This window comes from Poecilia reticulata, chromosome 15 (assembly GCF_904066995.2).
Source record: "Poecilia reticulata chromosome 15, P_reticulata-male-v2, whole genome shotgun sequence".
Classification (NCBI taxonomy): Eukaryota; Metazoa; Chordata; class Actinopteri; order Cyprinodontiformes; family Poeciliidae; genus Poecilia; species Poecilia reticulata.
The window spans coordinates 16,300,335-16,328,259 of record NC_088844.1 but is presented as its reverse complement, the minus strand read 5'-3'; the positions used below and the strand labels follow the sequence as shown (position 1 = coordinate 16,328,259).

At 38.5% G+C, this 27,925-nt stretch overlaps 1 protein-coding gene across 3 annotated transcripts; it reads left to right on the top strand.

Moving 5' to 3' along the window:
* Nucleotides 1–8: 8 nt before the first annotated feature.
* On the top strand, nucleotides 9–27,662 carry LOC103476872 (transmembrane protein 150A). 3 transcript variants are annotated; one of them, XM_008429577.2, is made up of 9 exons: nucleotides 9–115; nucleotides 197–275; nucleotides 563–808; nucleotides 9,642–9,689; nucleotides 10,574–10,660; nucleotides 11,468–11,535; nucleotides 18,421–18,548; nucleotides 24,149–24,326; nucleotides 24,815–27,662. In XM_008429577.2, the coding sequence occupies exons 3-9, from the start codon at nucleotides 744–746 to the stop codon at nucleotides 25,069–25,071; spliced, it is 831 nt and encodes a 276-aa protein (XP_008427799.1). In that variant the 5' UTR covers nucleotides 9–115; nucleotides 197–275; nucleotides 563–743; the 3' UTR covers nucleotides 25,072–27,662. The 3 variants fall into 3 exon arrangements, with proteins under 3 accessions (XP_008427799.1, XP_081472787.1, XP_081472788.1); XM_081616661.1 differs by having other exon boundaries at nucleotides 25–275; XM_081616662.1 differs by lacking the exons at nucleotides 9–115; nucleotides 197–275; nucleotides 563–808 and adding an exon at nucleotides 9,127–9,171.
* Nucleotides 27,663–27,925: the final 263 nt, after the last annotated feature.

Here is a 27,925-nt window from a genome sequence, read left to right as displayed (position 1 = left end):
GAACGTAACTTTAGGTGGGCGGAGTCAAACAGCTGGATCTTCTGGGATGTGTTCGGGTCTCGTGGCAGCATTTCTGTGAGCGCGAGCTGTACGCCACGCACTTCAAAGCAAAACGGTAAACCTCTGCTCAGGAGAAACACACGAAGCAAAGAGATTTTTAAAGTAACGCGGCATCTTTTGGCACTTTGTTTTGAAGGGGACTAGGAGGACACGTCGACGGTCTCAAAGTTTCCACAAAACCTCCTGCAAAACTCGCTGGTCCTCGGAGGCTGAAGGTGAGTAATCAGCCACATAGTTTGCTGTGATAGATTAAAGAAAAAATGCACATACCTAATATGTATTACTTTGTTGCGCTCCACAAAAAAAAGTGAAAAAAAAAAACCGGAAAAAAAACGGTAACATCATAGTTTCACAAACTGAACAATTTTTGCGCGTGATTGAATCACATTTCACCCAACAAAGAAGATTAGTGTAATTTGTTTTGCTGATTAGTGCGAGATAAGTACCTGAATAATCCTGACCTAACTCGCTGCCTGTCCCCTTTCTCTGTCTCATTCACCAGCTAAAAAAAAGGACACATCTGTCCCATCTGCCAAGCTCCATCTTTAGAAAAATGAATCAGTCTGTGATCATGCAGAGCCCAGTCACCTGGAGGTAAATGTTTGTCTGCTACCTGAGAGGATATTCCTGGGCTGGTCGAAGAGGACGGAGAGGAAAGGGATTTTTCAAGAAGGTGGTCCAAAATGTCTCTGTGGATGATACTGCCTGTCAGTCTCCCAGTACTGAGCATCACTGGGATATGGGTTGTGTAAGTTTTGCATTTTTTTTTGTATTGTACTACAGGCTTTGTATGGGTTTGTTTTTGTAAGGGTAGCCAAAATACCAGCAACATGTCTCTTTATGTCTCTTTTCCAACATTATTATAGCAAACTCCAATAGGAGACCTAACAAGGTCCTTTATGCAGCCCTCTGAACTTTAAATCTCAACAAAACATCTTATATGATGTTCTATGCTTGTACCGATTTTTTTTTTTTTAGAATTAAGAATAGATTTTTTTTTTGAGTTAGGCAACAGTTTGAGAAATGAAATAAATCAAGTTTCAAGTTTGCCAAACTACTAAATGTCAGTTGTGTTTGACACAATTTGCAAAGTTGTGTGAGCTGATAAAAGTCTGCTTTGAAATGCTATTTGGTCTTTTTATGTGGAGAAATTATGTTAAGATAATTGTTTGGAATTTTACAGTAGAAAAATGTGATCTTTTATTTATATATATATATATAATATATATATATATATATACTGCCCGCAGGTTAGTTGACCCTTCTCAAAGCCATTTTTGCCATTGACTCAGCTACCGCTACAAACAAATTAAATCAAATGTTATAAATTTCTTTTTTAATAAAATTTCTTTAGATTTTTTTTTAGATGAAAGAGCCATAATTTAGTTTGTTTTGAAAGTTTTAAAATAAAACATAAAACTTTTGCAAAATGGATAACAAAAAACCCGTGCTGAATTTAGATTTTTTTCTTTAAATTTTCCTTTACGTTTGAAAAATGTTCTTAGTTCTTTATTGGCAGAGTCCTGTCCTAACCCTTAGAAATGTAGGGTTAAGGGAAGAGCAACAAGTAAGGGATGAAATAGCATTAAGCCTTAGTAGTAGATTTTAATTTCTTTATGTGTAAAATACGATATGTTTTGTCATTTTTTAAATAGAGTAATATTTGTGTCAAAGGCTGATAAGAGCTATTTAGGCTGGTTAAAACAGGTAGGGAAAGCTATGCTATCCCTGTTTCAGCCAGCTTACTGCCGGTGTGCAGCAACATATGGGTAGAGCTGTTACTTTTCTGCTCTATGCTCTAATCACAGAGCAGATAAGGAGAAGAAATCTCCTGGCATTTTGACGCTTTCCCTGTTCTTTCCTTAAAAATTACCTTATGCTCTGTGGAAACAACATAATGGGACAATTTTTGCAGCTTTGAAACCGGAACTTTGTACAATCTTGGGATACCTAAATATCATTAACACTTCCGTATTAATCCGAAATGCATAAGAAAACAAAAGAAAAGATAAATACTTTTATCTTTTGTAAATGCAGAACAAAGACATGTTTCTACCTTAGTTTCTTTAAGCAGAGCCACTCTGCATATTTACCCTGAATTCCTCGCAGCCATGGCAATTGGCACGTGGATTAAGTCTCTCCACGAAGAATCTGGAATTTTCACCTCTCTTATAAAGTCCAACATGAAGCTTTGCCGCGCAGCTTATTAATCTTCAGTACATGTTTGAGCAGAAGTGCAACCCAAAAGGCATAAAGAATGAGCATGCCTCCTGATTATACTCCGGCTGGCATCTCTTCTCCTGGGCCTGTCATTTGACTGTGAGGAGGAATGTAAACCTCCAAGGAGAGAAGGAGACAGATGGTGCAACTCTGGGTTGTTGTTGTCCTGTAGCCAAGCTCTGTGTTGCATCAGTGATGAGCAACCTGATTGCAGCCCAAAGCTGAAACTATGCACGGTTGTTTACGTTTGTGAACGCAGCTGTTTGTCCAATAAGGAGTGCACATCTGAAAAAAATATTGTTGCCTAAAGAGAGCTTTAAAAAAGATACAGGTAATAATCAGCAGCTTTGGCTTTTGTTTTTCAGGCAGCAAACTGACTCACGGTAAACTTCAATGCCAACACTGTCATGGATTGTTTGTCCAAACTTTTCCATTAACTCAACAAGTGTGCCTTGTTCCTAAGAGAAGTCTCCAGGCTTTTTCCAGAGTAGTGGAATGTCGAAAGATGTAAAATGTTGCATAACTCCCTGATTCTTTGTGCAAGTGAGGTAAATTCTAGAAAATAGTTTAATGGAGCCTGGGCAGAGTTTTCTCAGCATCTGGTCACCACGCAGAGAGCATAAAACTTCTGTATCTGCTTTTGCCCACCAGAGACAATTGACTAAGCTTCCCCTGTTGACTTTTAATAGGTTAGTTTAAAATGGCAGCATGACTTCATTGTACCCAAAGGCTTTTTTTGCAATTGTTTTTCAGGAAATAGTTTGCTTTAATTTTAAAAAGAGTTTTGTTACATCTAGCTTGGCTTCACTGAAGCGACACTGTAAGTACACCCGTTGTGTATTCCTCACACCCTTTTCCTGGGGTTATTTTTGCACTGCTATTGAGTATTTTCGCTGCACAAACCAGATTTTCCACAGAAGTTTTGCTCATGTTCCTAGTTTAGTCCTGACTTAGGGAAAAATGCAACTTTTTTATGTTACTCACAGGATTGCAATTACAGCATACAGCTGTGCTGTGCTTTGATAGAGGGCTAATTATATAAACAAACCTACTATTACTTAGCCTCCTCCAAACACATAATGCTCTGGTTTATTTCAAACACTTAAAACAGACTCTATGTAGACTTCTTCTAGAGCTGCAGAAATTATATTTTAGCTTTCAAAACTGAATAGTATTCTTTCTCTAAAGAAAAAAAAAACATTAAATACTTTTGGCTTCTAGAGCTATGTGATATTAGTAAGACAATGCAGGTATTCACCATCTCTATTTACCGAGGAAATAATTGGTTCTGACGTCAACATCCTACTGCAAATTTGTAGTGAAGTGCAAAAGTGTTAACACACATTTTGTTGTGTTGCAACTACAAACTTCTGTGTATTTTTAATTGAGTTTAGCCTGATATACCAACATAAAGTAGTGCATGCCCAGTTTTCCAACCATCATACAAATGCAAATCAGCTTTTTGGCACGCAAATATATTAACCCCCTTTCAAATGTCACGTGATTAGTAAATGGTATGCGCATGTATTTTAATCTCAGCATAAATCTGACTGTTCAGAGGCTGGTTGGAGAACATAAGTGAAGAAAACGGCATTATGAAATTCAAGAAAAAAGACAGACAGCCCCTCTTGTGGAGAAGTTCATGACAGGGTTGGATTATAAAACAATATTCCCAGCCTTGAATGTCCCACGGAGTATTTTTGAATGGAAATGGAAAGAGTAGATCAGTGTGTGAATGTGTGAAAGACTTAATGTAGGGTGAAGTGCTTTGGGGTCCTCTGGACTTGATAGAGCATTGTACAAGTGCAGGCCATTAACCATTTATGTCACAACTGAAAGCAAAATTATATGTCGCAACATATAAGCTTCACATAAGCTGAAAGATTGGGCAATGTAAACATTAATTGGAGAAGTAGCCAATAGGCCAAATCTATTGACAGGACAACATTTAGTCATGCAGTGTAACAATCCTTCTGGAAGTTTAAGAAGCAGCTTTTCTTTAGCAGCGACATAGAAGCTGTTCAGAGTGGATGGGAAGAAGGATAATGATAAACGCGACTACACTACTACTTTTGTGTTGGTTTATTTCATAATACGTTGGTTTTCTTTCATAATACCTGGGTAAAGTGTCATAATGTGTGCTAATTCACAGAGTTTATTTTCAGCTGGCTAACTTGCATTCAGTCAGTCCCAGTTGTGTCTTTTCCATATCCCATCTACTGTCTCTTCATATTTGTGAATGTAAGCCAGGTAAACAACAATGGGAAATCTCTTACACCAGCTTGTTCAATTTATTTTTAGAAATGGGACAAAAATGCTGCTGATGAATTGCACATAAATATGAGATTATAGCTATGGAGGATTTTCCCCCATATATACTGTAGCTAGTCTCTCTAGTTCCATAGGCAAGTTGGTGCTAAAAGATACGCTTGCAAGAAAAAAAATCAAGCAATTGAAATGCTACTAAGCTGAGTGTGTAAAAGACAAAACCTTAATAATACATATTTAAATATAGTCCTGTTGACATTGTTAGCTTTCCAGGAACCAGTTTTTAAGATGTTTTCGGAGAGAAGTGTGGGAGTTCCTGTGTGATATTACTCAGAACTGCATTCCAAGCATGAAATGGACGAAGAGAGAAAGTAGCGTGACCATCAGAGGGTTTCCTGAATGGTAAACGGTCACCCCAGAATTCGCCCTTGTTCCTTTTACTGGGATTCTATTGCATAAATTGTCGAAGTGGCACATAACCACAAAATAAGCAAAGACAGAGTCATGTTTTACAATGTTTTCCCAACTTGGTTGATAATGTTTTTAGTGTATCTGATAGTTATAGTGTCATTTAAGCTTTTAGTCACTTTGGATGTTTGTTTCTAAACTGTTTCAGTTGGTTTTAAAATGTATGTTTTTTTACCAGCTTTTTATACAGTGTGTCCTATTATTGGGTGTAATCATGGCATTAAATAACTTGGCCATCTCTGATGCTAAAGATTTGTGCATCTGAAATAATACAGTATTTGAATTCTTGTACTATTTCTCCTTTTTTGTCTTGTATAAAAGTACTACAATCACTGTCAGTATTTGCCTTTGTGAGAAGTGCATACATGCAGTTTTGGATATAAGTTGCAAGTGAGTCCACTGGCTGTAAATGTTCTTCATTTCAACAAACTAGATTGAGGATGATGATAGTAACAGACTCAAATTTAAACTGGGATTTTTAGATTGCAGAATTATTTTAACCCAAGAATGTTTTTCACAAGGTCATTTCGGGCTATATTGAGTGCATGTTTGCGACATGCTGTCTCTGTCCTTTTTAAAAACGGCTTCATGAACATGATACCATCAAGCGCAGAAAACATTCCTAATTGGTGCTTAAACTCTTGCTGAACTACGTCTATGTTCACAAATCAGGACAGATGTTCACCATCTCAGAATATCCCACCATTTTTAACCCTGCGTGTCGGTGTGCGTGAATGAGAAGTGTGTAATATAACAAACTGACAGTTGCATTTCCTTCCCGTTTGTCCGTTTTTCCCCTCGTGGGAGGCCTAGCGTAGAAAAAAAAGACTAACTGATTGAATATAGATGAATATGATTGTTCTAGCTGGAGTTGAATGACGAGGTTTAGGGGAACGTAATCATCTCAAGATTCACACTTTCCAACCGCTCATTTTGATATGAAGAAATTCCCCTTATCTGTTATACAGACGACGTGTGTAGATCTTTCCTCATTTGCTGTTTCATAAGGATTGGACATGCACAGGCAGAACAGCTGTGTGCATGTGTGTGTGTCTGTGTGTTTGTGCTGGCAAAATATTCTACGGTCTGACATGAAACCTCAGAGAAAACTTTATCACAAGATGCCGTTAACTTCTGTCTTGAACATGATCTGGATCGTTGTATTGCTCAGTAAGCATCATCAAATGTAGTAAAAAAAAAGTTTCAATTATTGGTTCTATTTAAAGTAGAAACAAATTGTTGATAATGATATGAGTAAGCTTGACATTTCCACTTCAATGGCCACTTTATTAGGTACACCTTGCTATTGGTTTGTCCTGTTTGTGTTCAGAGCTGGATGAATTTGACACGACAAGATTTAGGTCAAAATCTGCAGTTGCTGCATATCTGGCTGTGAATCACGAATGTTTTTCTATATCATCAAACTGGCCTTTGGCTATTTTCTTTTTCTCTGGCTGTTCTGTGTAAATCTGAGTCACTTCCTTTTTCAAAGTCACTTATGTTTTTCTTTCTACCTCATTCTGATTCTGGTATTGAACTTCTGTAAGTCATCTTTATTCTGTTTAGATGCCTCACTGGATTGCTAAGATTGGATTATCTTGATTTACTATTTGCTTAAGTAAGCAGTTGAGTGGGTGTGCCTCATGAAGCGGCCGGCGAATGTATGTTCAATGTTTTAATGCCGGGGTCCAAATTTTTTTGTTTTATGATGAACCACATTTTTTGTCATGAACTCACTTTAAATCAGCAATCCATTAATGATCAGTGCAGAATGCCACTTGATTCATTTATGTGTAAAGCCTTATAAACTAATTTTATAAAGTTGAACTTTTTTTAGTGGTCACACCAGAGACAATGTAGACTTTGACTTAGTCACTGTAATCATGATTTAGATTAAAATGTAGCTACCGTATTTTCCGCACTGTAAGGCGCACCGGATTATAAGGCGCACCTTCAATAAATGGCCTATTTTAAAACTTTTTTCATACATAAGGCGCACCGCATTATAAGGCGCATAGAATAGACGCTACAGTTAGGGTTTCCACTAGAGATGTGCCGATCAGGTGTTTTCTTGCCGATTCTGATTCCAATCACCCATGAGGGCCGATCACCAATACCGATCACATAATTATTATTTTTTTAATCATAAGCACTACCAGTTACATTATATGGAAAAAGGAACCATAAATTCACCTTAATTTAGACAAAAACTTGTTTTTAATAACTTTTTCTAAGAAAAAAATAAAACAGGCATTGTGCAAATTGTACTGCTATCGGTAATACTATCTTTAACAGACTGAAAACATATGGAGGTTCTGAAGTGGCTAAATAATGCAAAGAGCCAAAATAAAACCTCTCAACATTGCCAAAAAATTCAAGTATAAAACTTAACATTCAAAGGCAAAAACAGGTTCCATTACAATAAACAATCCAGAGTTACTGAATGAAAACTTCCTGATAGCATGGCGGCTAGCTGATTTCTGCTAGTTCTGAGTGGCTGTTTCTGACTGAGCAGAGTAATTATGCAGAACAGAGAAGAGATCAATTATTTTTTCAGAGATTATCTGTCTCATGTTAGGACAGCGAAAGTTTTAATACGTATGTAAAATGTATTTTTTAAGTTATACGCTGCAGCTTTAAGCAGAGGTTTGGTGTGAGAGTCACTACTAGGTGGAGCAGAAGCGGCGCTCCGTCTGTGAAATATTACTACCTGTAGCGCGGAGCAGCGGTTCAACAGCGAGAACAGAACAAGCGTCTTACATCGCAGCTCGAAGATTTAAATAATTTTGCGGGTTATTTGTTTAGCTTTCTGACCGTCATGCTAATCCGGGTGAGTGTTTGTAGCTGTGCGCTGCTTTACCTGCTGTCTTTTTTACTGCAGTGAGCCTCGATGTAGCCAAACTCCGTCAAGTATGGCATTGTTTTTATGCCATATTAAATTCGTCGTGTTGATGCATTTTGACGTGCTTCAATTTTCCGCTGCAACATGCAAACTTCCCCATTCACTCAGTGCAATATAGTTCCACATGGCTTAGGATTTGTAGCTGCGCGTTTGCGCAGTGTGAAGGAAAGAGGAGACCAGCTGAATAGGCAGGCAGCGAAATGAGATGCAGGTGATCGGTTTGTGTGATCGGTAACAAGAGACCATGATCAGCGATCATACACTTTTTCACGGAAATCGGCCGATTATGATCGGTGGCCGATTATGATCGGTGGCCGATTATGATCGGTGGCCGATCGATCGGCACACCTCTAGTTTCCACCCATCCCGTATTGAACTTATACGGGTCATTTGTTCCGTTCTCTACAAATGTGGATGTGTAATAATAAAGAAGTGGTCCCCGAGTACTTTATATAGTAGGCTGCCCCAGTCATTGTTTCACTCAAGGTGTTGGTGTTGCGACTGCTTCCTGGGTAACACAGACCAACCGACACGCTGCCGCCACAGTCTCAGTCTCTTCCCCCTCCCCGCCGGCTTTAAATGTATAAGGGCTGGTCCCTTCGTAACCTTAGTCGAAGCACCCCGGATGAATGTCTAAAGCCACTTTGTTGACATAAAGAATGTCAACAAAACTGGTCAGCGAGGAGAGCCTTTCGCGACTGGGCCGGGGCGTGGCCGGACTATGGTCACCCTTCTCCGTTCGCGCACAGCATGTTCGTGGAGAATGTGGTGCTAAATGACCTGCAGACGACCTGATTATCAGGTCGGTAGATAGGTCAGTCAAACTTTATTAACAAACCAACGTTCTGACAACTATCCCAGCATGCACCGCGCACTTCTTTTACACGGAAAATGAAGTCGGCGGCTGCTTACCGTAGTTGCTAGACCTGTTGTGGCTCAATATTGGTCCATATATAAAGCGCACCGGATTATAAGGCGCACTGACCGGTTTTTGAGGAAATTGAAGGTTTTTAGGTGCGCCTTATAGTGCGGAAAATACAGTACTAATTTTTGAACCTGTGGTCATTGAACCCTCAGTGGATGAAGCTGGTCAGTGACCTGTCAAAAACAAACAGAACTGATAATGACTGTTAGTCATCCGGTTTTCATGAAACTAACCAGTATTTTCACTCCTTGAACTTTTTAGTTCCGGACAACGATAAGAGATTATTGAACGTCGGGTCGCATGGTCTCACAGGCTGACCCGATGAAATGTAAGGTCAGAATGGCACAAATTATTCTAATTTGTGTATCTTTTTAGGCACTGATGTTCAAAAAAAAAATCGGCATTAGGGAAAAAGCAACTAATTTAAATGCAAATATCAGGGATTAAAAGGCTTTAGTTCAGTTTTAGAAATGGCCAATAAAATGTTTATAATGTTGTTTTCTGGCCCCCAGAAAGTAAAAGTGTATTTTTTCAGTCAAGCTTTGATGTTCTTTAGCTGATGTTATGTCTACACACTACCCAGTTTGTCCGTTTTATATCACTTTGTTCAGAATCAATGCTAAATACATCAGTGGATGCTTTTGTCATTTGTGTTGGCACTTGTTCCAGTTTCTGTATCTTTTCATCATTTTGTTTACTCAATCCCTTAGAAATTAACATTTTTGGATGGCAGTGCAACTGATCACATTCTGAATTCTCTTCCTCCCACTCTGGTTAATCACGCTGTGTCTATTTCAGATATGCCATGGCCCTTTACAACCAGCACGTCTGTCCTGTGGATAACTGGTATGCTACTTCTTCTTTCCTGTGTTTTGTTTCATCATGTCTGTTGATCCCTACACACCCACTGTAGTGGGTATGTGGTAAGCAGTCGGTACAAAAATAAAACGGTAATATTTTATTTTTGTTTACTAAGAACAACATAGACTATTTGAAAGAACAAATAGTACTCGGGGACTATTTGTTCTTACAAAATGACCTCTTTCAAAAAGCCAATTTTTTGGAAGTATTGTTGTGAGGTTAACATTGATTAAAAACAGGCATCCTTTTTTTTGAGGATGGGATTTTTATTGTAAGATAACCTTAAGGAACAACACTGTCTACATATTGTATTTTCGTTTGTTTGTTTTTTTTTTTTAGAAATTTCAAACAAATGTATATATTTTGATCTATTTGCCTTTATTTAAATGAAAAAAGGCAATTATTTCTGCTACTGAAATTTGACTGATTCATTCATCCCAGCCATTATTTGCATTTGATGGCCTCAGGAATTGGAAATGGGCTGAAAATTTGACCCCATATAGAACTGTCCATGGGTTAAAGGAACCAGTTGCTTGTATAAGTTTGATGCAGAACGACAAAAGTTAAGAAGTGTGACCCATGTGAGGCCCAGATGTTTTAAGAAATTTGATCTAGTTGTCTTTCTACCCTCTGGTGACCCTGCTTACGGTGCCCCACATGGTTTCACCATGACTTCAATGTAGTCAACACAGGCAGGCCCTATTATTATGAACACAGACCCACTTGGTGCCCATTGAGTGTGAGCTGGATCTATTTGGGACCCACATGCCCATGTGATAAATCTCTTCATTCATCATTGTTCCGTTCTTGGCACGAGTGATATCCAAAAAGCATTGATTTTAATGAATGTTGAATGATTTCTGTTGCAGGTTGTACAACCAGTCCTGTGAAGAGGACCTGCATTTGCAGAGCGGTCCGTCGTTTTGCTGCACGTTAGATAACGTACCTCTCATCAGGTGAGTGAGACTACCGCCATGTGTGGCGGGATCCCTGCGGCTCCCATGTCTCTTGGTTCTGCTGATTAAAAACAGGAACCACTGTCCCATTGTCTTGCTCGGCTCCTGTCTGCACACTGTTTATAAAAAAAGAAAAGAGATTGAGAGACCGTTGTCCTGTGTGCGTTCTGAAAATAACTCACAGCAGAAATATCCTGCCTGCCACCGTGGCACTTCAGAGGAACACTTAAGCTATGTAAACACACATGCAAGCAAAGCCTGCTTTTTTGGGGAGGAAATCAAGTCACTCCTGTTCCTGTTTAACTGTTAGACTCTGGAGATTTAACTCCAACAGTCGGGTAAACAATCTTTATGTAAAATGTAATGCCTCAAAATAGGCAGTATGAACTCACCAGACTATTTTTTTATGTAAAAAAAAAAAATCTAACTAGTGCCCACTAGTTAGGAAGGGGACTTTCTCCTCTGTAGTCATACTAAATTGTACGTTCCAGAAGAACATGTGAGTGGCTCAATGCAGCAGAAACATTTACAGAAACAGACAGGAGCCGAGTGTCTCCTGACTTCCCAATCTCTCAGACATTTCCCATTCCTAGAAAAGAGGCGAGGTATGCAGTGGGTGAGAAGCTAAACACTTCACTACGGGATGTGAGGGATCAAGCTTCGGTCTGACTGTCAACAAGCACGAACGCAGCTCAGCAGCATATTTTATTTCACAGAATGGTGCAAATGGTGACGCTGTTGCTGAAGAGTGTGGACGTACTGATTTAAAGTAATTCTCTGAATTATTTTATGTACTTTTTCTTGCAGTAAATGCGGGACTCTTCCACCAGAGAGCTGCTTTTTCAGCCTCATCTGCAGCACCGGATCCTTCATGGGTAAGGAATATGGGCACTAGCAACACACACCTCCATCCTCCTTATTGTACAACATGAACCACCAAACCAACAGTGCTTTGGTATAAACTTTTACACATTTTGTCATGGTACAATCACAAGCTAAATGTATTTTATTTAGGTTTTATGTGACAAACCAACAACAGCAAACAAGTAATTTGTGTTTGGGAATTGAAAGGGGGCTGCACAGTGGTGCAGTTGGTAGAGCTGTTGCCTTGCAGCAAGAAGGTTCTGGGTTTGATTCCCGGCCCCGGTCTTTCTGCATGGAGTTTGCATGTTCTCCCTGTGCATGCGTGGGTTTTCTCTGGGTTCTCCGGTTTCCGCCCACAGTCCAAAAACATGACTGTCAGGTTAATTGGCCTCTCCAAATTGTCCCTAGGTGTGTGTGCATGGTTGTGTGTCCTGTCTGTCTCTGTGTTGCCCTGCGACAGACTGGCGAACTGTCCAGGGTGACCCCACCTCTTACCTGGAATGTTAGCTGGAGATAGGCACCAGCAACCCTCCCGACCCCACTGAGGCACAAGGGTGTAAAGAAAATGGATGGATGGAACTGAAAGGAAAACCAAACATGGCTTTCAGTTTTTCCTATGGGAATTTATGGCAGTACAGTAAGATTTTTGCCCTCTCTTCTTTGCAAAATAGCTGAATCTCAGTCAGGTTGGAAGAATTGTGTCTGTTACCATACATTTACAAGTTTTGAAAAGTCTGCACTTTGACTGGGCCGGTCCAATATGCTTGGATCTGACAATCATGATTCTTCCACCACCTTGTTTTACCATATTGATGATGTTTTTAGTGTAAAATGCTGTTGTAGTTTACCTCCATTGATGTTTTCTATGAGAAACAAACAGACCAGTTGTCCTCTCATCAGACCAAAACTTCTACAAAACCTTCTCAACATCTTGCTATCTTGCTCGTGTTCCTTGCGTGGCTTATAGTTAACTCAACCACAAACGGCAAACTGGTGCAGTCAATAAATAATAGGTTTAACCACCTAAGTTGTTTTTCCCAGCCTGTAGGTTTAAGTGGAAGATAATGTCTTGGGAGGTTTTGATGAAAAACATGCTTTTGCATGTTTACATTTTCAGACTACTGCTTATAGCTTAGCATATTGTTTTATAGCCTAGCCCAGCTATAAAGTTCTTCATCGCTTTTTTCCAAATCTGTCTGCTGCACGTCTTGGTCTTCATGATGACATTATTATGGAGACTTGCATAAAATGTCGTTGTCAGCACGTCTATCTAGAATATGAGGAGAAACCCCTTGTGAATCTGAACAAAGCAGAAATGAAAGCACGTTTTAGTTTCAGAGTAGTCGTATGGAGAAATATACACTTGTCCACATCCAGAAGGGACAGTGTGTGTTCCAGGAGGCACAAGAAAAACAGACGTGATATAACAGAAGAGACAGAGCTCCCATGTGCTGCTCTGCATGTCTTCTGTTAGTCTACACGTGCTGTTGCCCGGTGCTCGCTGGTGGTTCTGACTCCCCTGATCTAGTTAATGTTTCCCAGCTGTGGACTGACTGTGTGTGAGTGTGTGTTCGCACACACATCAGTATAAAAAGCTTGGTATAAAGAGCTTTTTCTTTCTGTACCCATGCCTCTGGCATCGTTCACTTTTGACTGGTTGCCTCTGGACTGTAGTAAAACTGTTTACTCCTGTCTTGTTTAGATGCAGATTATAGTTATAGGCTTCTTTATCTGTTTATACAGAGACTGTATAAAATGTGCACTTTGCCAGACAGAAGGGACCAGACTGTTGCATGTTAGTGTGAAGTCTGCACAGGCAGCAGGGAAAGACCAACATGTTTGTTCAGTTTATTGGGACAGTGCTCATCACTGCATAACATAGAGAGCTTGAATGAGTGCTGGCTAATTGTACTTTGGTCATTAATAACAATAAGATGTTGACTCATTAGTCAGGGTAACATGAGAAAAACTTGAGCTCCATATTTGGTGTTTCTCAACCCTGACAGTTCCCATCTTGCTTAAGTCAAGATTGCCATCTATGATGATTATTTCTTACACAATGCGTCTGCAAAAACTGTGAGGTCAGACTCAATGTTGCTCCTAAGCTTCCACCTTTAGGTGATGGTAAACTATGATAAGACAACTTTATCAGTTCCTTTTATAATTTCCCTTTTTTGAAAAAGGAACACATTGAAAAGTTTCACATGAACTGTAAATACTCTAAAAGCAGTTTGGAAATGTTGTGCTTTTTCTTAGCCTCTAAGCTCAGTAACTGTAAAAAAATAAATAAATAAATAATAATAATAATAATAATTTGTGTGAACACATCCTTGTTTTTATTTGCTTTACCTCATTTTAATAAAAGAGAGATTTTGGCAGTTTGTATAAATACAAACAATAATTAGAAACATAGTTTTATGGTGTAATTCCTAATTTCTTAATATTATCTTGAATAAGTAAGTACATTTTCTCTGACATTAATAAAAATTTTGTTACACGCTGAATTCACGATGTCTTCTCAGATAGCTAGCTTGCACTGTTGGTACTATCATCTGATGGAAAAATGCATGACATGAAGGACAACTTGAAGGTGTAGCTTTTTTAAAAAAAAAAAAAAAAAAACCTTTGGTATACCTTCCCAGCCGAGATCTACAGCCTAATGCTTTTCTATGAAACTTGTAGGGTCCATATTTACTGGCATGTAATTAAAGTTTACATGTCAGTTATATGAATCATTATAATGATATAAAACAAGGTTATGAGAAAATTGTCTCTGAATATCCTCTCTTTTAAACATAATTATAGTTATGTTCAGTGAAGCTCTTTATCAGAAAATGAAGAAGCAGTTTCATTGATGATGCATTTATTTGTCTAATCAACATCCATCCATCCATTTTCTCTACTCCCTTGTCCCTAGTGGGGTCTGGAGGGGTGCTGGTGCCTATGTCCAGCGAAGAATTACATTCTTCATATAATTAGAATAATCATATTCTAATTATATGAAATATAATCAGAATTGCACTGCACTGTTGGTCAGATCACATGAGGATTCATAACGTGAGTAGTAATGCTAAATTTCTGATACATATTTTCAGTTTTTCAGAAATACACTGATCAATAAATTGGGCAAATGATCAGTCGATAAAGGACAAAGCTGCTGACCGGTCAGGATCTTTGTTTAGAGTCCACATATTCCTACTTTCTTTACATGTTAAATTTTACTCCCACAGTCAGGACTTGCATGCCAGGTCTTCATCAATGTTTATTTATTTGAATTTTAGAACTTTACAACAGACTCAATGTGCCACACAAAACAAGGCAGAATAAGTGAAGAAGATGAAAAACAACAGCATTAAGGCCATGAATATAGTTCAAATATGGTTCCCAAACCTTAAGGAAAAAGTCTTGTTTTGGAATAAAATCCTGTATTACCAGCTGCCAGCCTTTAACGGTAGGTCCTTTGCACTAGTCCATTGCTTCAGGATATCGTGTGACTTTCACCTCTATGTCTGCAAGAAGAAATTAGTTGACATTGAAATCTGGTTATTTACGTACTTGCACCACAAAACCAATAAAGGTGATTAATATATAAATTTATCACATTAAAACTTTTGATTACTTTGGATCAGTGTGAGGTAAAAAAATTCAACTTTAGCTTTTCTTTTTTTTGCATGTCTGTAAACTTGATGACAAAAACAAAACAAAAAACACTTACTCAACCATATACGGGTGGTGATGTCACAGGAAGAAGCCAATACTTTTCTAGCTGGCAATTTTATATTATTGTAAATATGAGAAGAAAACCAAGTCGATTTTAAGCATTCTTCTAATTTGTTTTTGACCACAAAAGAGAAAAACAACATGTATTTAGAGTTTGTATTTTAAAGCAATCCTTTTAATGCTTGAGCTTTGTTGGTTTGTTTGAAGATTCTTTTTGTTTTGCTCTTTTCTGGCGAACTCTAACAGATGCTTGGTTTCAAAACAAACAGTGTGAATATTTTTGTCTTAATGAGAAAAATAATAGAAGCTCTTATGTAGATTGTTTCAAACAAAAGTGGTAGAGAAAAACATGTGCAAATGTTATAAGTTTCTACCTACCTACCTACTAGTACCTGTTTCTGGATTAGATGCCTCCACCTCCAGATTATGTCGGTTACATAAACTACTGGCTTAGTCTGTACATAGACTTATGTTAATACAGGTTGTAAAGTAACTCATTATGTCTGTGTAGACATAATGAGTTAAGTTGGTGAGGTATGCAGCTGCACAGCAGCATATTGTAAATAATCAGTGCTTAACTTGTTGGCCTATTGATTTATGTACTTACTTGGACGACTGTGCCAGCTGCGATTGGCTCAGGCTCAGGATCACACGGACTCTGTGAACCGTATATTGCCTCAGAACTATTCTTCTCCTTTTCTTTCCAGGTTTAACCTTTCTGCCAATGTACACACATGATTTTTTTTTTTAAATACAATGCATGCTTTATTTCTCTACCATACCTCCTGTGGTAGAAAATGCAACCGAGCGCCTGAGCTGAAATATCATCCCTATATGGGGACGAGGAGGGCTTGTTAGACTGCAATTTCTGCTGAAACATACACTTAAGTGTGCATAGGTCTGCAGATTTTCTTACCGCTGTAGGGTTGTATACATTATTCTACTTCCACATGTAGCAACAGGACTTTACATGGACGAGTAAGTTTGGTGTGTAAACAGTGTTTTCAACAGCAGTGGACTTCCTTCCTGAGTTTCCTGACTTCAGAGAACAGAGTGAGAACTGAAAAGGTGCTGTGAGGTTGCAGAGTGTTAGAGGTTGTGGGATGTCATGTTTATCTGAAATTATTCCCATTGTTGAGCTGTCAGGAAGAAGCTGTCTCGACCCTCAGAGGCCAGGTGAAGGTCAACTACGCTGCTTGCTCATCAAAAACTTATTCTGGACAAACTAACTAAATCTCTGCTTCTGCCTGTTACTTTTAAAGGGAGACAACAGTAAATATCCTATGGAAACTAAAAGATAACTAAGGAAGACCGATGTATTTGCTTATAGGAGGTAGATCTTAATTCATTCTGTTCTTAATCTCCAGGCCAAGCTTTCATGGCCCCCCAACAAGTTTAAACACAATCATCTCTTATATATTTATAAAATGCAGGCAGCCTTGTGCATGGGGATGGATGAAATAAGCTGCAGCTCACTAAGCTGACTTTTCGGTATGTTCTGCATTTTGAAAGAAACCAAAAAAGAATAATGGCATGATTATTTCAAGCCTGCTATTTGTTTTTCCGTGATTTGACTTGAAATCACTTCACATTTGTGATTTTGTATGTGTTTTAGGATGAAGAATAAAATTAATGCTGATGGTGCATAGGAACTTCTTCTTTTTTTCTTTTCCCATACTCAACAATAATCTCTTTGCAGACTTAAAGTTTAATATTCCACACACAGAGTGCTCCCTGCCATCTCAGCTGCTTTAAACATTCAGCATGCCAATGTGAATGAATCTTCATCAGTGCAGACAGAGAGTCTGCAATGGATCCTTAAACGTTATGATGGAGGTATTGCTGCAACATTAGCTTAACATTTATGTAAGCTTGGTAGCAGTGACCATATATTACAAAAAATATGGTAAATTGTGTGCAACAGTATCAGCTCTTGTGGTAGAAATACAGGAGTAATATATACTGTGTATATATATATATATTTTTTTTTTATGTGAAGCCATATAAAAATATATATTTTTATATGGCTTCACATATAAAAATATATATTTTTGAAAGGTGAAGCAGATGAGCTATAGTGTTACAAATGCACAGCAAAATGAAGTTTGTAAATTTATTTGCAAAGTTTGTGGATTCTTGCACACAAGTCTTGACCTAATAAGCACATTCTGAACTCATGTTTTATACAGAGAAGCACAAGATTTTTATTTGGCATTTTATTTTCTCAAATGGCACCACCTGGTTTCTGTAGACTATTATATTTCTGGTTAAGCTCTATTTGCCTCACTGAAGTAATATCAAATGTCTTTTAGTTGCAACAATTTGTCATGAAGAAATGACAAACTATTTAGAATCTGTTGTAAATAACCATCAACATTTACGTAGATTTGCTCAAATGTGTAAAAAATATCATAAAGTAATTATGTAAATAGATTACTGACTTATGTAAATAGATAGTGGACACATTTTTGAATATGTCCACTCATTGAGATGCTGACTCACAGCCACCAAAGCTGCAACAAAACCAAAGAATGACAAGGCTCTTGACTTTCTTATGTTTTCCTTTTACACTCTTGTGTATTTGTACAGAGATGGTGGCAGAGTTACCACAGCAGTTTAGTCCAGAACAGTTGTATAAGATTAATGTCAAGACATGAGGGCCTCCTTGTCTCTTTCTGTTCCTTCAGCTTCGTTCTGTCCACTCGTCTCCAATGTCCCGCTTTTACCGTGAGCAGTCAGCTTTCATCAAGCACCAGCAGTGAAGACTGAATAAAGACGAATCAGGCAGGGGTCAGAACAACAGTGAGCGCAGCTAGAACCCATTAGCACATTGTCTCTCAACTGTCCCAAATACTGTATTTTTTCTTTGTTTCGCTTCCCCTTTAATCCGCAGAGGGACTTGCGTCCACCCCCGCCAGTGTGTCTTGCACATTTTCCCGCTATTTTCTATTCCAGATTTTTTTTTTTTTTTTTTTTTCGGGGTGGCCTCTATGGGCAAATAAATAGCTTTCCAAGAACTTAATGTATTTTTTGGCTGAGAAATGTGTGAGTTGATGTTTCCATTAAATTACATCCAGTTACGCTGCCAAAATAAACAACACAAAAAAAACTTCTACCTCACTTGACACAATGACTATAACCTATTGATCTGTGTTTATTTGTCTTTCTTTTCTTAGTGGTGGTGATTGTGCTGCTTCGCTACGCCCATGTTATTGAGAAGCATCAAAACTGTGTTCTCAACACGGCGAGTCTGTCCACAGGCTGGATCTGTGCCGCTGGACTCATGATGGTGGGAAATTTCCAGGTAGGAAACAAAAACTTCAGAAGAGACGCGTTAAAATGACAAGCTCTTTGTGACTGTAAAAAAGAAAAAAAAATACTTCCAGTTCAGCACACTAACAACTGCTGACATAAGAAATCATACACTCTTATTTTTGGCATGATTGTAAGTTTAATTTTAAGCTTTTAATGATTTATGTTTGTTGAAAAAGATGATAATATTTATTAGCGCTGCAGAAGTTTCTATATCTTTTACATGGCATAGCAATATTTTGGGTAACCATAGAAACAATGAAGTTTACATTCGGACAGACAAGACACCAAAAAAATTGATGCTCCTTGAGTTCACATCTTCTTTACCTGGTTCAATTGTTCAAAAAATGAGACTATTTAAGTATTTTTTTTATGGATTTTGGATTGCTTTTAATTGTTTGAAACTTTAGCTGGATTTTTAAAATAATGAACAGGAACTGAAACAACATTTGTTGTCTGGTAAGCTTATGTCTTGTCATCAAACTGCCGTTCTGTCATCTCTGTGACTGAATTTTGCCACACAACCCTGTCTTCTGGCACAATTGTGGATATTTGACCACAATTCTTGGCAAAATCAATTTACATTGATTGTGTTCCTGGAATGGACCGAGCGTTTGACCATAGTCCATGTATTTCTGCTATTGTTGAGGTTGGGCCTTTTGGAAGTCCATTGTGCTCATGTTTCTACGTGCGTTTTTGTTCATTGTCCTATCAGAGCACCTACACTTGTCCAACGTTTTTACTGTCCCATGTTTCATTTGAGGTAAAGTTAAATAAATTGGAGGCAGTACTTTGTCATTGTTCTATCCACCTTCTGCAATGTGCTAGTGTTGGCAAAAAAACACCAAACCATGATGCAGCCGCTGCATCTTGCAAGGATGCTGTCCTTGTAAGAGCGCTACAAGGACAGCGTTCTTATGTCTGAAGAAGTCGAGGTGAGATTTTCAAATACGTCATTATTGTGGACAGGCAGCGTAATCGCTGTCTGATCTGGCCATATAACATTTCTCATAAGCATTTTACTTTAAAATTTTATCTCGGATATCAGTTTTGAAGCAGGTGCTTCTTTCTTGCTCAGTATCCTCTAATTTTGTGGTAAAACTCACTGACTATTGTGTTCCAGCAGTTTCTAAATAAAGACACTTTTGACCCATGATGGTTCTGGGCTTGTAAGGTCATAGTCACATTGTTTTGTCTGAGGGTTACAGTTTGAACTTTCTCTCAGACCTTATTAAAGTTCAACCGAATCAGAATGTAGTATATTTACTTTTTAGTGTTGGAGCTGTCAATGTTATAATCTGCTGCTCCACTAGATTTTCCCCAACTTCTGAAAATCTTCACTGAGTTTCTTTGAATTTTAGATTCTGATTGTGCTGCAAAGACAAACGTATCATGATCTCTCACTCATTATGCTAAAAGGACCTTTGACCTTCAGTACCACTTGGTGAAATGCTTGGGTCACTGTGTGTACATATTTTAGCCTTTTTATGTAATTTCCACGTAGATAAATTCCAGTTTAATTGAAACACGTGAAGCTACTACTTCTTTTTCAAAGTCACTGAAACTGTGTTCAACAATTTCAACAATACTTGAGGAGAATGGTTGAAAGACGTAATTTAAAGCCTAAGATGAAAGACCTTCATAGCAGTGATGAGTGTACATAAAAGCCCGAGCTCATCTGTTGCAAATATAACACGGCATTTTAGCTAAATGTTAAAAGCTGCGTGGACCACTTAGTTGGCCCTGGTCGAAGTTACAAGTAAAGGAAGCGAACCTGATTTCCTTCTTTGTAGATATCTGCTCTCTGGGAAAGAATTTCTTGATGTTTAAATATTTGGAGTCCTGGCTGGGAGCCTAGACTCTGTGTATTTGCAGGCTTGTATTGGTCACATTGCGGGGACATAAAATGTGTTCACACACATAGTTCGGTAGGCTGACTCCATTTCTGGGGACGTTCAGTTCACATTAATGCAAATTATCAAATCATCACAAAGTGATGACTTGATTTAGATTAAAGGGCGAGAGTTGTGTAACTCGCAGTTTGGCTGAGAGTAATTTTCCAGAAGGTCTGGTTTACCTAATGGTTTGGTGGTGTTGTTTTTCTTCCCGAGAAAGGGAAAAAAATAGCCTTGCTGGCGGGAAAGACTTACAGGAATCATTAATGATGCCTTCTTAGTGTTCTGAACGAGAGAGATGTTTGAGATTAAAGCGTTAATTTCCTATTTTGTGCTTTGTTTGGCTGCCATATTGGTGTTGTCCTCCGGCTTTACAAAGATTGTGAAATAACTGACTGTTCCTGTGAATACGTGAAAGAAGGGAGAAGTGACTCATGTGATGAGAAAAAGTCTCTTTAGTTTGTAAAACTGGTGCCAAAACAAAACGTGTTGGTAACATTTTCTGTTTTGAATATTTTAAACAGGCTTGGTGAAAACATGAGGGATTATTCTTTATTTGAGTTCATGACCATTATTAGCTTTTATATAGAAGAGTATTCAAACATAGTTGCTTTTACGGTGCGTTAAAGTATTTATACGCCATGACCTTTTTTATGGGCTGTTTAATTTACCGCCCATATTTTAATGGGATCGTTTAATGTTAGAGATGCACAATACATCAAATCACAGCAGTAATCGCAAGTGTGCAATATTGCGATCTCTAAAAATTGTTGACATCTATTATTATCTTAAATACTGTATTTTTGGTGCAATTTTTGCAAATTCTAAATGTCAATAATACTTTAGTTTGATACACTTTCACAAGACACACTTGATGTGCAAGTTTAGTGTCCAAGATTCTAGAGTTCACCAAGAGTGGTGGGGGGCTTTGTGATGAAGGAAAAGAAAGAGAAGCTTCAGAAAATTGCTGAAATTGTTAATTGCTGTCACAGGATTCAGCAATAGCAATTCAATTAAACGTTTTCTCAATGTTGTGCAGCTCTAATTTAGATTAATGAATGTTCCTGCCTTAAAATGGTTCAGACCTAAATCAAATTAGAAATCTGACTTCAAACTTTTGGCTCAGACATTCTCCCGTTTGGGCATTATTCCAAAGGAAAGCGAGTTAATATTTCAGTCTGGAGGTATTCAAATCTGGGAGATGCTCACATGGATCTGGAATTACACTGAAGGACGTCTCTCCAAGATATTATTAACTCTGAATATACATTCGTATTTCATTTTAAAAAATGTTATTTTTTCTTTCTACAAGTCAATTATTCACTGCTTGTGTGCCAGTATGTCACAAAAACTATAATATATATATATATATATATATATATATATATATATATATATATATATATATAATTTTTTTTATTTGAGCTTCCAATGCGACAAAATCTGAAAATTTCAAGTGGTGTGAAAATAAATATTTTTGCAAATCACTGTTGTCTTTGAAATGTAGTGCAAAATCCCACAGTCTATGATTGGAGGACTCTACTTCTGTTTGTATGAAGTCATAGAAACAAGAAAGAAGTTTGGACAAGTCTATGACAGAGCAGTGATTGTTTTGTATCAGTGCAACATATTTGCAGATGTGGCAGTTTGTGTGCACTTAAAAAAAAGGTTGCCCTCGCCCTCTTCCCACTTTGCCTGCGAACTCTCAGTGCTGCAGAAATGGGAGGAATTTACGGGAAGAGCCAGGGGGAAATGAATCATCAAGCAGGGCCTGATGCAGAGTAGTTGGGCAGAGAGGGCGTGGGGAGCAGAGGCTCCTCTGTATCCAATCGCAGCCATGACGCTTTTTGCATTTTCTTTTATTTAAATCAATCATGGCTCTCAATATGATTAATTAGTGCCTTAAATGGGGGTTACGTTGCATCATATACCCAAATCTAAAATGTATTGACAGACTCAGAATCATCCAGGTGAAAACGGACAAGTTGGAATAGTGGGAGGAGTCAAAGCAAAGTGGAAACGTATCATAGACGAAGCACGTGCTAATGTACGCTGCTTTGGTTGATGCACGTTTGTTACATAAGATGCTGGCAGCACATCTGTGACGTGGTCACAGGGGCTTTTCCTGTTCAGCGCTCTAATTGTTCAGGAAAAGAAACATAACTTTTTAGATGACGGAGAAACACTTTGTCTTCATGAAAGTTGTAAGCTAAGGAAACCAGACTGCTGGGTGGCACCTCCTGATTACTGTTCCTCCAGACATATTAATGCTTTTTGGAATAGAGAAGAAATAATTCTCCCATAAATTTTTTTATTTTTATTTTATGTTTCTTTGAAAGTCTGGTTTAAAACATCTTATGGCAGGCGTTCAAGACATCAGGTGTCTCGTTAATTTGAATGTCTCAGTTTCACTTCTTTTCATCAAGCTCTGTTTCCACAGAGGAAATCCAAAGCTCACAAATGCTGACATGCCAGGCTTGTTCCCACATGTTTATCTTCAGACGCCCCGTCGCTGCTTCACAAAATCCAGTCAGTCAGACTGGCGTTGCCGGTCAGTCTGTGTCATCCTGCAGGAACTTATTGCCAAACTGCTCTTGTTTAGTAATCGAGTCGTGCTTTATGTGATGGCAAAACACGATACAGGAAATTTAACCAGCTGCTACAGAAATATGACCAGTTTCTTTGAAAGATACATATTGGTGTAAACTTTTAGCTCAGAAAATGAAGGCAGGTACAGTGAAAGCTGTGTTTCTCATCCATGTTACAGCACTGATGGTTTATGAACATTTGAAACTATACATTGTTCTTTACCGTTCTTATACAGCTGGTAAAGTTGTACAAAAAAGCTTTAATGAATTTGTCTGTACTGCATTACCAGACTTGGTTAGCACAGCTTTTACATAATATCTATTTGCATAATTAAGTAAAGACAGCACAGTCATAAAAAGTATAAGGCTGTTTTGTTTGGATATCTGTGAAATTTTATTATGAAAGAATATGTAGCCCAACAAATCTTTAGCCTACAGTGCCTGATTGTATATGGAGTATATAGATGCAGTTCTATTAAAGAAAATATTGATTTTCAATTAGTGAATTCTTTAGCAAGTCCTCTGATTTAACCCCTCCCCCGCCGCCCCATTGTCTAATTAGCTCTTTTTAAGCAAATATGTGAAAGAATGTGTATCTGAGATTTATATTTGATGTGGATTAATCTGAAAACCTAACTTTGTGACTGCTGATTTGTAGTTTTTTCACAGGAATGTTCAGTATGCATCAGCCAGGTCAATGGCTTTGAAACAAGAAGTGCATTACTTCTAGGCCATTGCTCTAATGAACCACTAGAATTACTGTAACTCCAGATCTCCTTTAATCTATGAGCATGGACCAGGAAAAGCAACTCTTCTTAATCCGTCTGAATTAGCAGCTTTTATAATTTCGGAAAGGCTTCGTTGACTCTGCTCTGATCAGAATATCTATGACTTGTGTTCGAAGTTATTTACATTGTACCCGTTTGTGGGAAACGTGGTCACACACTCCTTTTGTGTATTGTTCACAATGACTCCTGTGACCGGCTCAGTGCTGGCATCTCCTCCATCTTTTATTCCTCTCTCCAACTTTATTCCATGAGCTGCTTATCTTTATGCTACGACTTATTTAACAAGGCCTTTCTTTCTTTTCCTCTCTCCTCTCTCATCAGGTGGATAATGCCAAAGTTCTCCACTATGTCGGAGCAGGCATCGCCTTCCCCACCAGCATGCTGTTCGTGTGCCTGCAGTCGGCGCTGACCTACCGACTGGCCAAGACCCAGGGGGAGTACTACGTGGCCCACCTGCGTCTCTGCATGACCCTGCTGGCCTTCGTGGGCTTGGTGCTCAGTATCCTTTTCAGCCATGATTCCATGGCGCCCCAAAAATTCTTCAGAGTAGTGATATGTGAGACATGGTGGTGGCAGCATCATACTATGGATGCATTTTCTGGTCAGAATTGATAAGATGATGGTAAATCCAGGGTTGTCCTGGATGAAAATCTGTTCGTGATGGCAAAAGAATTGAAATTGGAGGATAACAGTACTAATCATAGAGTCAGGGTAATGGAGAGGTTTAGATCAAAGTGTATTCATGTATTAAGACTGGCCTAATCAAAGTCCAGACCTAAATAAAGTTGATGATCTTTGACAAGATTGAAAACGCTAGCTATTTACAATGGATTTGAATGTGCAAATCTTGTAGAGTGTGACTCCTAAAAAAATGCCATTAGTGACACCTAAAGGTGGATTTATTCCCTTCTGGCTGAGCTTGGTTGATGGACAGCTTCAAGCTTTCTGTTCTGTAGATCTTGATCTTTCCTTAACCACACTTTTCAGGCGGCGTGTTTTTCTGCCAGGAGAGTTTCGTCCTGCAGCACGCCTCGGCCATCTTTGAGTGGGTGTTCTGCGTCATCATTATGCTGTTTTACGGGACGTTCGCCTTCGAGTTCGCCGGCATGTCGGGAGACACCATGGCGGTGCTGGCGCGGGGAGGGTCCCTGGGATCTGCTGGGAGAGAACTGAAGCTGGAAACGCTGGTCGGAATGGGAGGACAGTCTCATCCTCACCAGCCTGAAACCATGTCCATACTGTAGCCACATCCTGAAGCTTTGCTGTCACTTTTTTTTATTTTTTTTTCTGTTCCTGTCAAACTCAGACGGTTAGGTTAGTTGAATTCTGCATCTTGGGACACATTCATTTCACGCTTTCTAAGAAAAGGCCAGTGCAGCTGCTGTTACACGGCAGAGTGGGTAAATACCTGCTGCTTACTTTCTACTCTGTCTGCATCGGGATTTGTCTCCAATGAACTTATTTGCATTTTGCACATTGATCAGGTGTGACAGCCAGCTTTCCCCTCATTCAGACCGGTTGTTATCGACCAGAAGATGCAGAGTTATTTGTCAGTCATCAGATATGGAGGACGTACTGGTCAAGCCCAGCTGTAAACTGTTTCACTTTGCCGCTTTGGACCATTTCATCCCCACCGTGATGCTTTCATCGGACGCACAGAAGGAGAGGCTGCCGGACAGCCCAGTTGACAGTATTACAGTGCTGAGACTGAGAGACAGTATGTGGATGTTACCGATAAAGTACAGAAATGTTTCACTCAACCCTGGAGAAAGAACAAACCTTAGTGTCCTTTCTCATGGTATTCTACAAGGATTTTTACCTTATTTAACCAATATTTCTTCTCCATACCCAAATGCCTTTTTGTATTCAAGCCAAAGACAAAGTGGATTGCAAAGCTTAAAAACCTGGAATATATTTTCTTTCTGAGGTTTTTTTTCTTTGACCAAGTTTCAATAGACTTTGAATATTTTCTGTTTGGGATGCCATGTTGGTGCTCCAACCTCTTATGCAGCTGTTCATCTGTAAGACTATTTTTTTAAAAGTCTTCTTGGTACTCACGCCCAGAATGCATTTACGTCTGCATAGAAAGCATGCACCGCGTGCCTTACATTGTTACATTCAAAAACTCATTTTAAGCCAGTCTATTTTATTTTTTTTTTACTTTTTTAAAGAAGAAAAAAAAAACATGTACTCTAGATTGATATTCAACCCTAAATATTTCAGTTTTGTGCCATTTACTGAATAGGAAAAAGAGCATTTAGTGACCAGATGCATACAAGCTAATTCAAGCCAGAGCGCTTGGTTTATTGGGTTTAGTGATGAGATGCAACACGTGTTTTCAGGTTCTAACAAAAGGGCTGCATCCTATTATTCCCCGTTAAGGACGAGAAGAATGTGTTTTTTAGTTTACCTGCTGGTTTTGTCTTTGTAGCTCAGAACATTACAGCTGATTTGGCTCATCTTTCTGGGATTGCTGAGTCAAAGAGAAAAAGGGTGAATTTATTATTTTTTTTCTAAAATTTGATTTTTACACACACACAAAAAAATAAGTGTGTGTAATTGGTGCTGCAACTCAAAAGGGGTTTCCCTACACTTCTGCCTTCTGCTTGGCTGTAATATCCGCTCTACGTAGGCAATAAGACTGAAGATCACTCATTGACAGAGAGAGGGTTCATGTGAGTGCCAAGAAGTAACTACAGAAAAATGCAGTTAGATAACCGAAGACAGCAAAGTTACTTTTTGTTTTTAAGGGATCAGTGTGAAAATCGGAGAAAGCAGAGGCCTCACTTCTTTTAATACTTTCATAAGCAGGCTCTTATCAACGCTGCCTTAAAATACAAGTGGCCTCATCTTGCCGTAGTGCCAGTAATTTGGAAGCAAATCTGTCAGACAGTAATTAACTTTCAGGCTGAATGTAAACTTTCAAAAGGCTAGACCTGGAGAAGCCCCCGCAGCTGCAACATATCAATGAGCGTGGGTCGCCTGCTGTTCTCTGCTGGTCAAGCACAGTATAGCGTCATTTTCATGTTGGAGTCTTGGGTCACGTCGCATACAGAAGTCAAAGAATGACAAACGACTGATTTTATTTTTTATATAACCACAAGCTCTCCTACCTGAGCGTTTTCTACCTGAATTTAGTTTGTCAAATCCTCCAAGTATTTTCTCCTTTTAGCATTAGCATATTGCTAATAGAATGCAAAAAAATTAATACAAGTGGTTAGAAATACTTATTTGTTGTTTTGTGCATCTCAGAACACTAGTAGTACATCAGTTCCCTGCGACAAACCCATCCTCATGTCACCATATCTACTCTGTTGTCTTGTTTATAGATCTATTGGATCTTTGCACTCAGGAAACTCTTCGGACACCAGCTACAATGTTTAACTCGAAGCAGAATGAAACCTGCTTGCTTCTACCTTCTGTTTTATGTCATGACGTGTAGTATAGGTGCTGCTTTTTCAGTAGACATTAGCTATGATATCATAGATTTCTTTTGTAAATCGAGACTCTGTCGTGTAAAAAAATACGTAGCTTTAATCGTAGCTTTTGTAACTGCGCAAGATGCTCAAGAAAGTGTGGCGAATATTGCAATCAGTAGGTCACTGGTGAGAACATCTTGACAAGCTAATCAGCTTATGTAAGCCACATTAGAATCAAGTATTCGGTACCCCATTTGCTTGAAGGCAAAAAAAAAAGTGCATCATGTGCCTTATGTATTATATCGGTAACCAAAGAGTTGTAGGCTGCAAATTCTATTTTTGATGCAAAGTGACAAGATTGTATGTATATTGTAATGCTTAATGAATAAAAACTTTTAAAAAGTCCAAAGTATGAATATGTGGGTTAGGATCAATCTTTAACTACAATGCTGCAAATCGGGCTGGGCGAATATTTTTGATCAGTGAAGTTAAATACATTTGTTTACTTCTATGTATGAATATATTTGTTGAAACAGCCAAAACCCTTAGATCATGAACATCTTCTATTAAATTACAATAAATAACAAACAGGCACCATCTACAGCGACAGGCATGTTTATTTGCACCACAGGTGCAAATAAACAGATAAAAAGTGAGAAAAGCAGAGCAGAAATCAAAT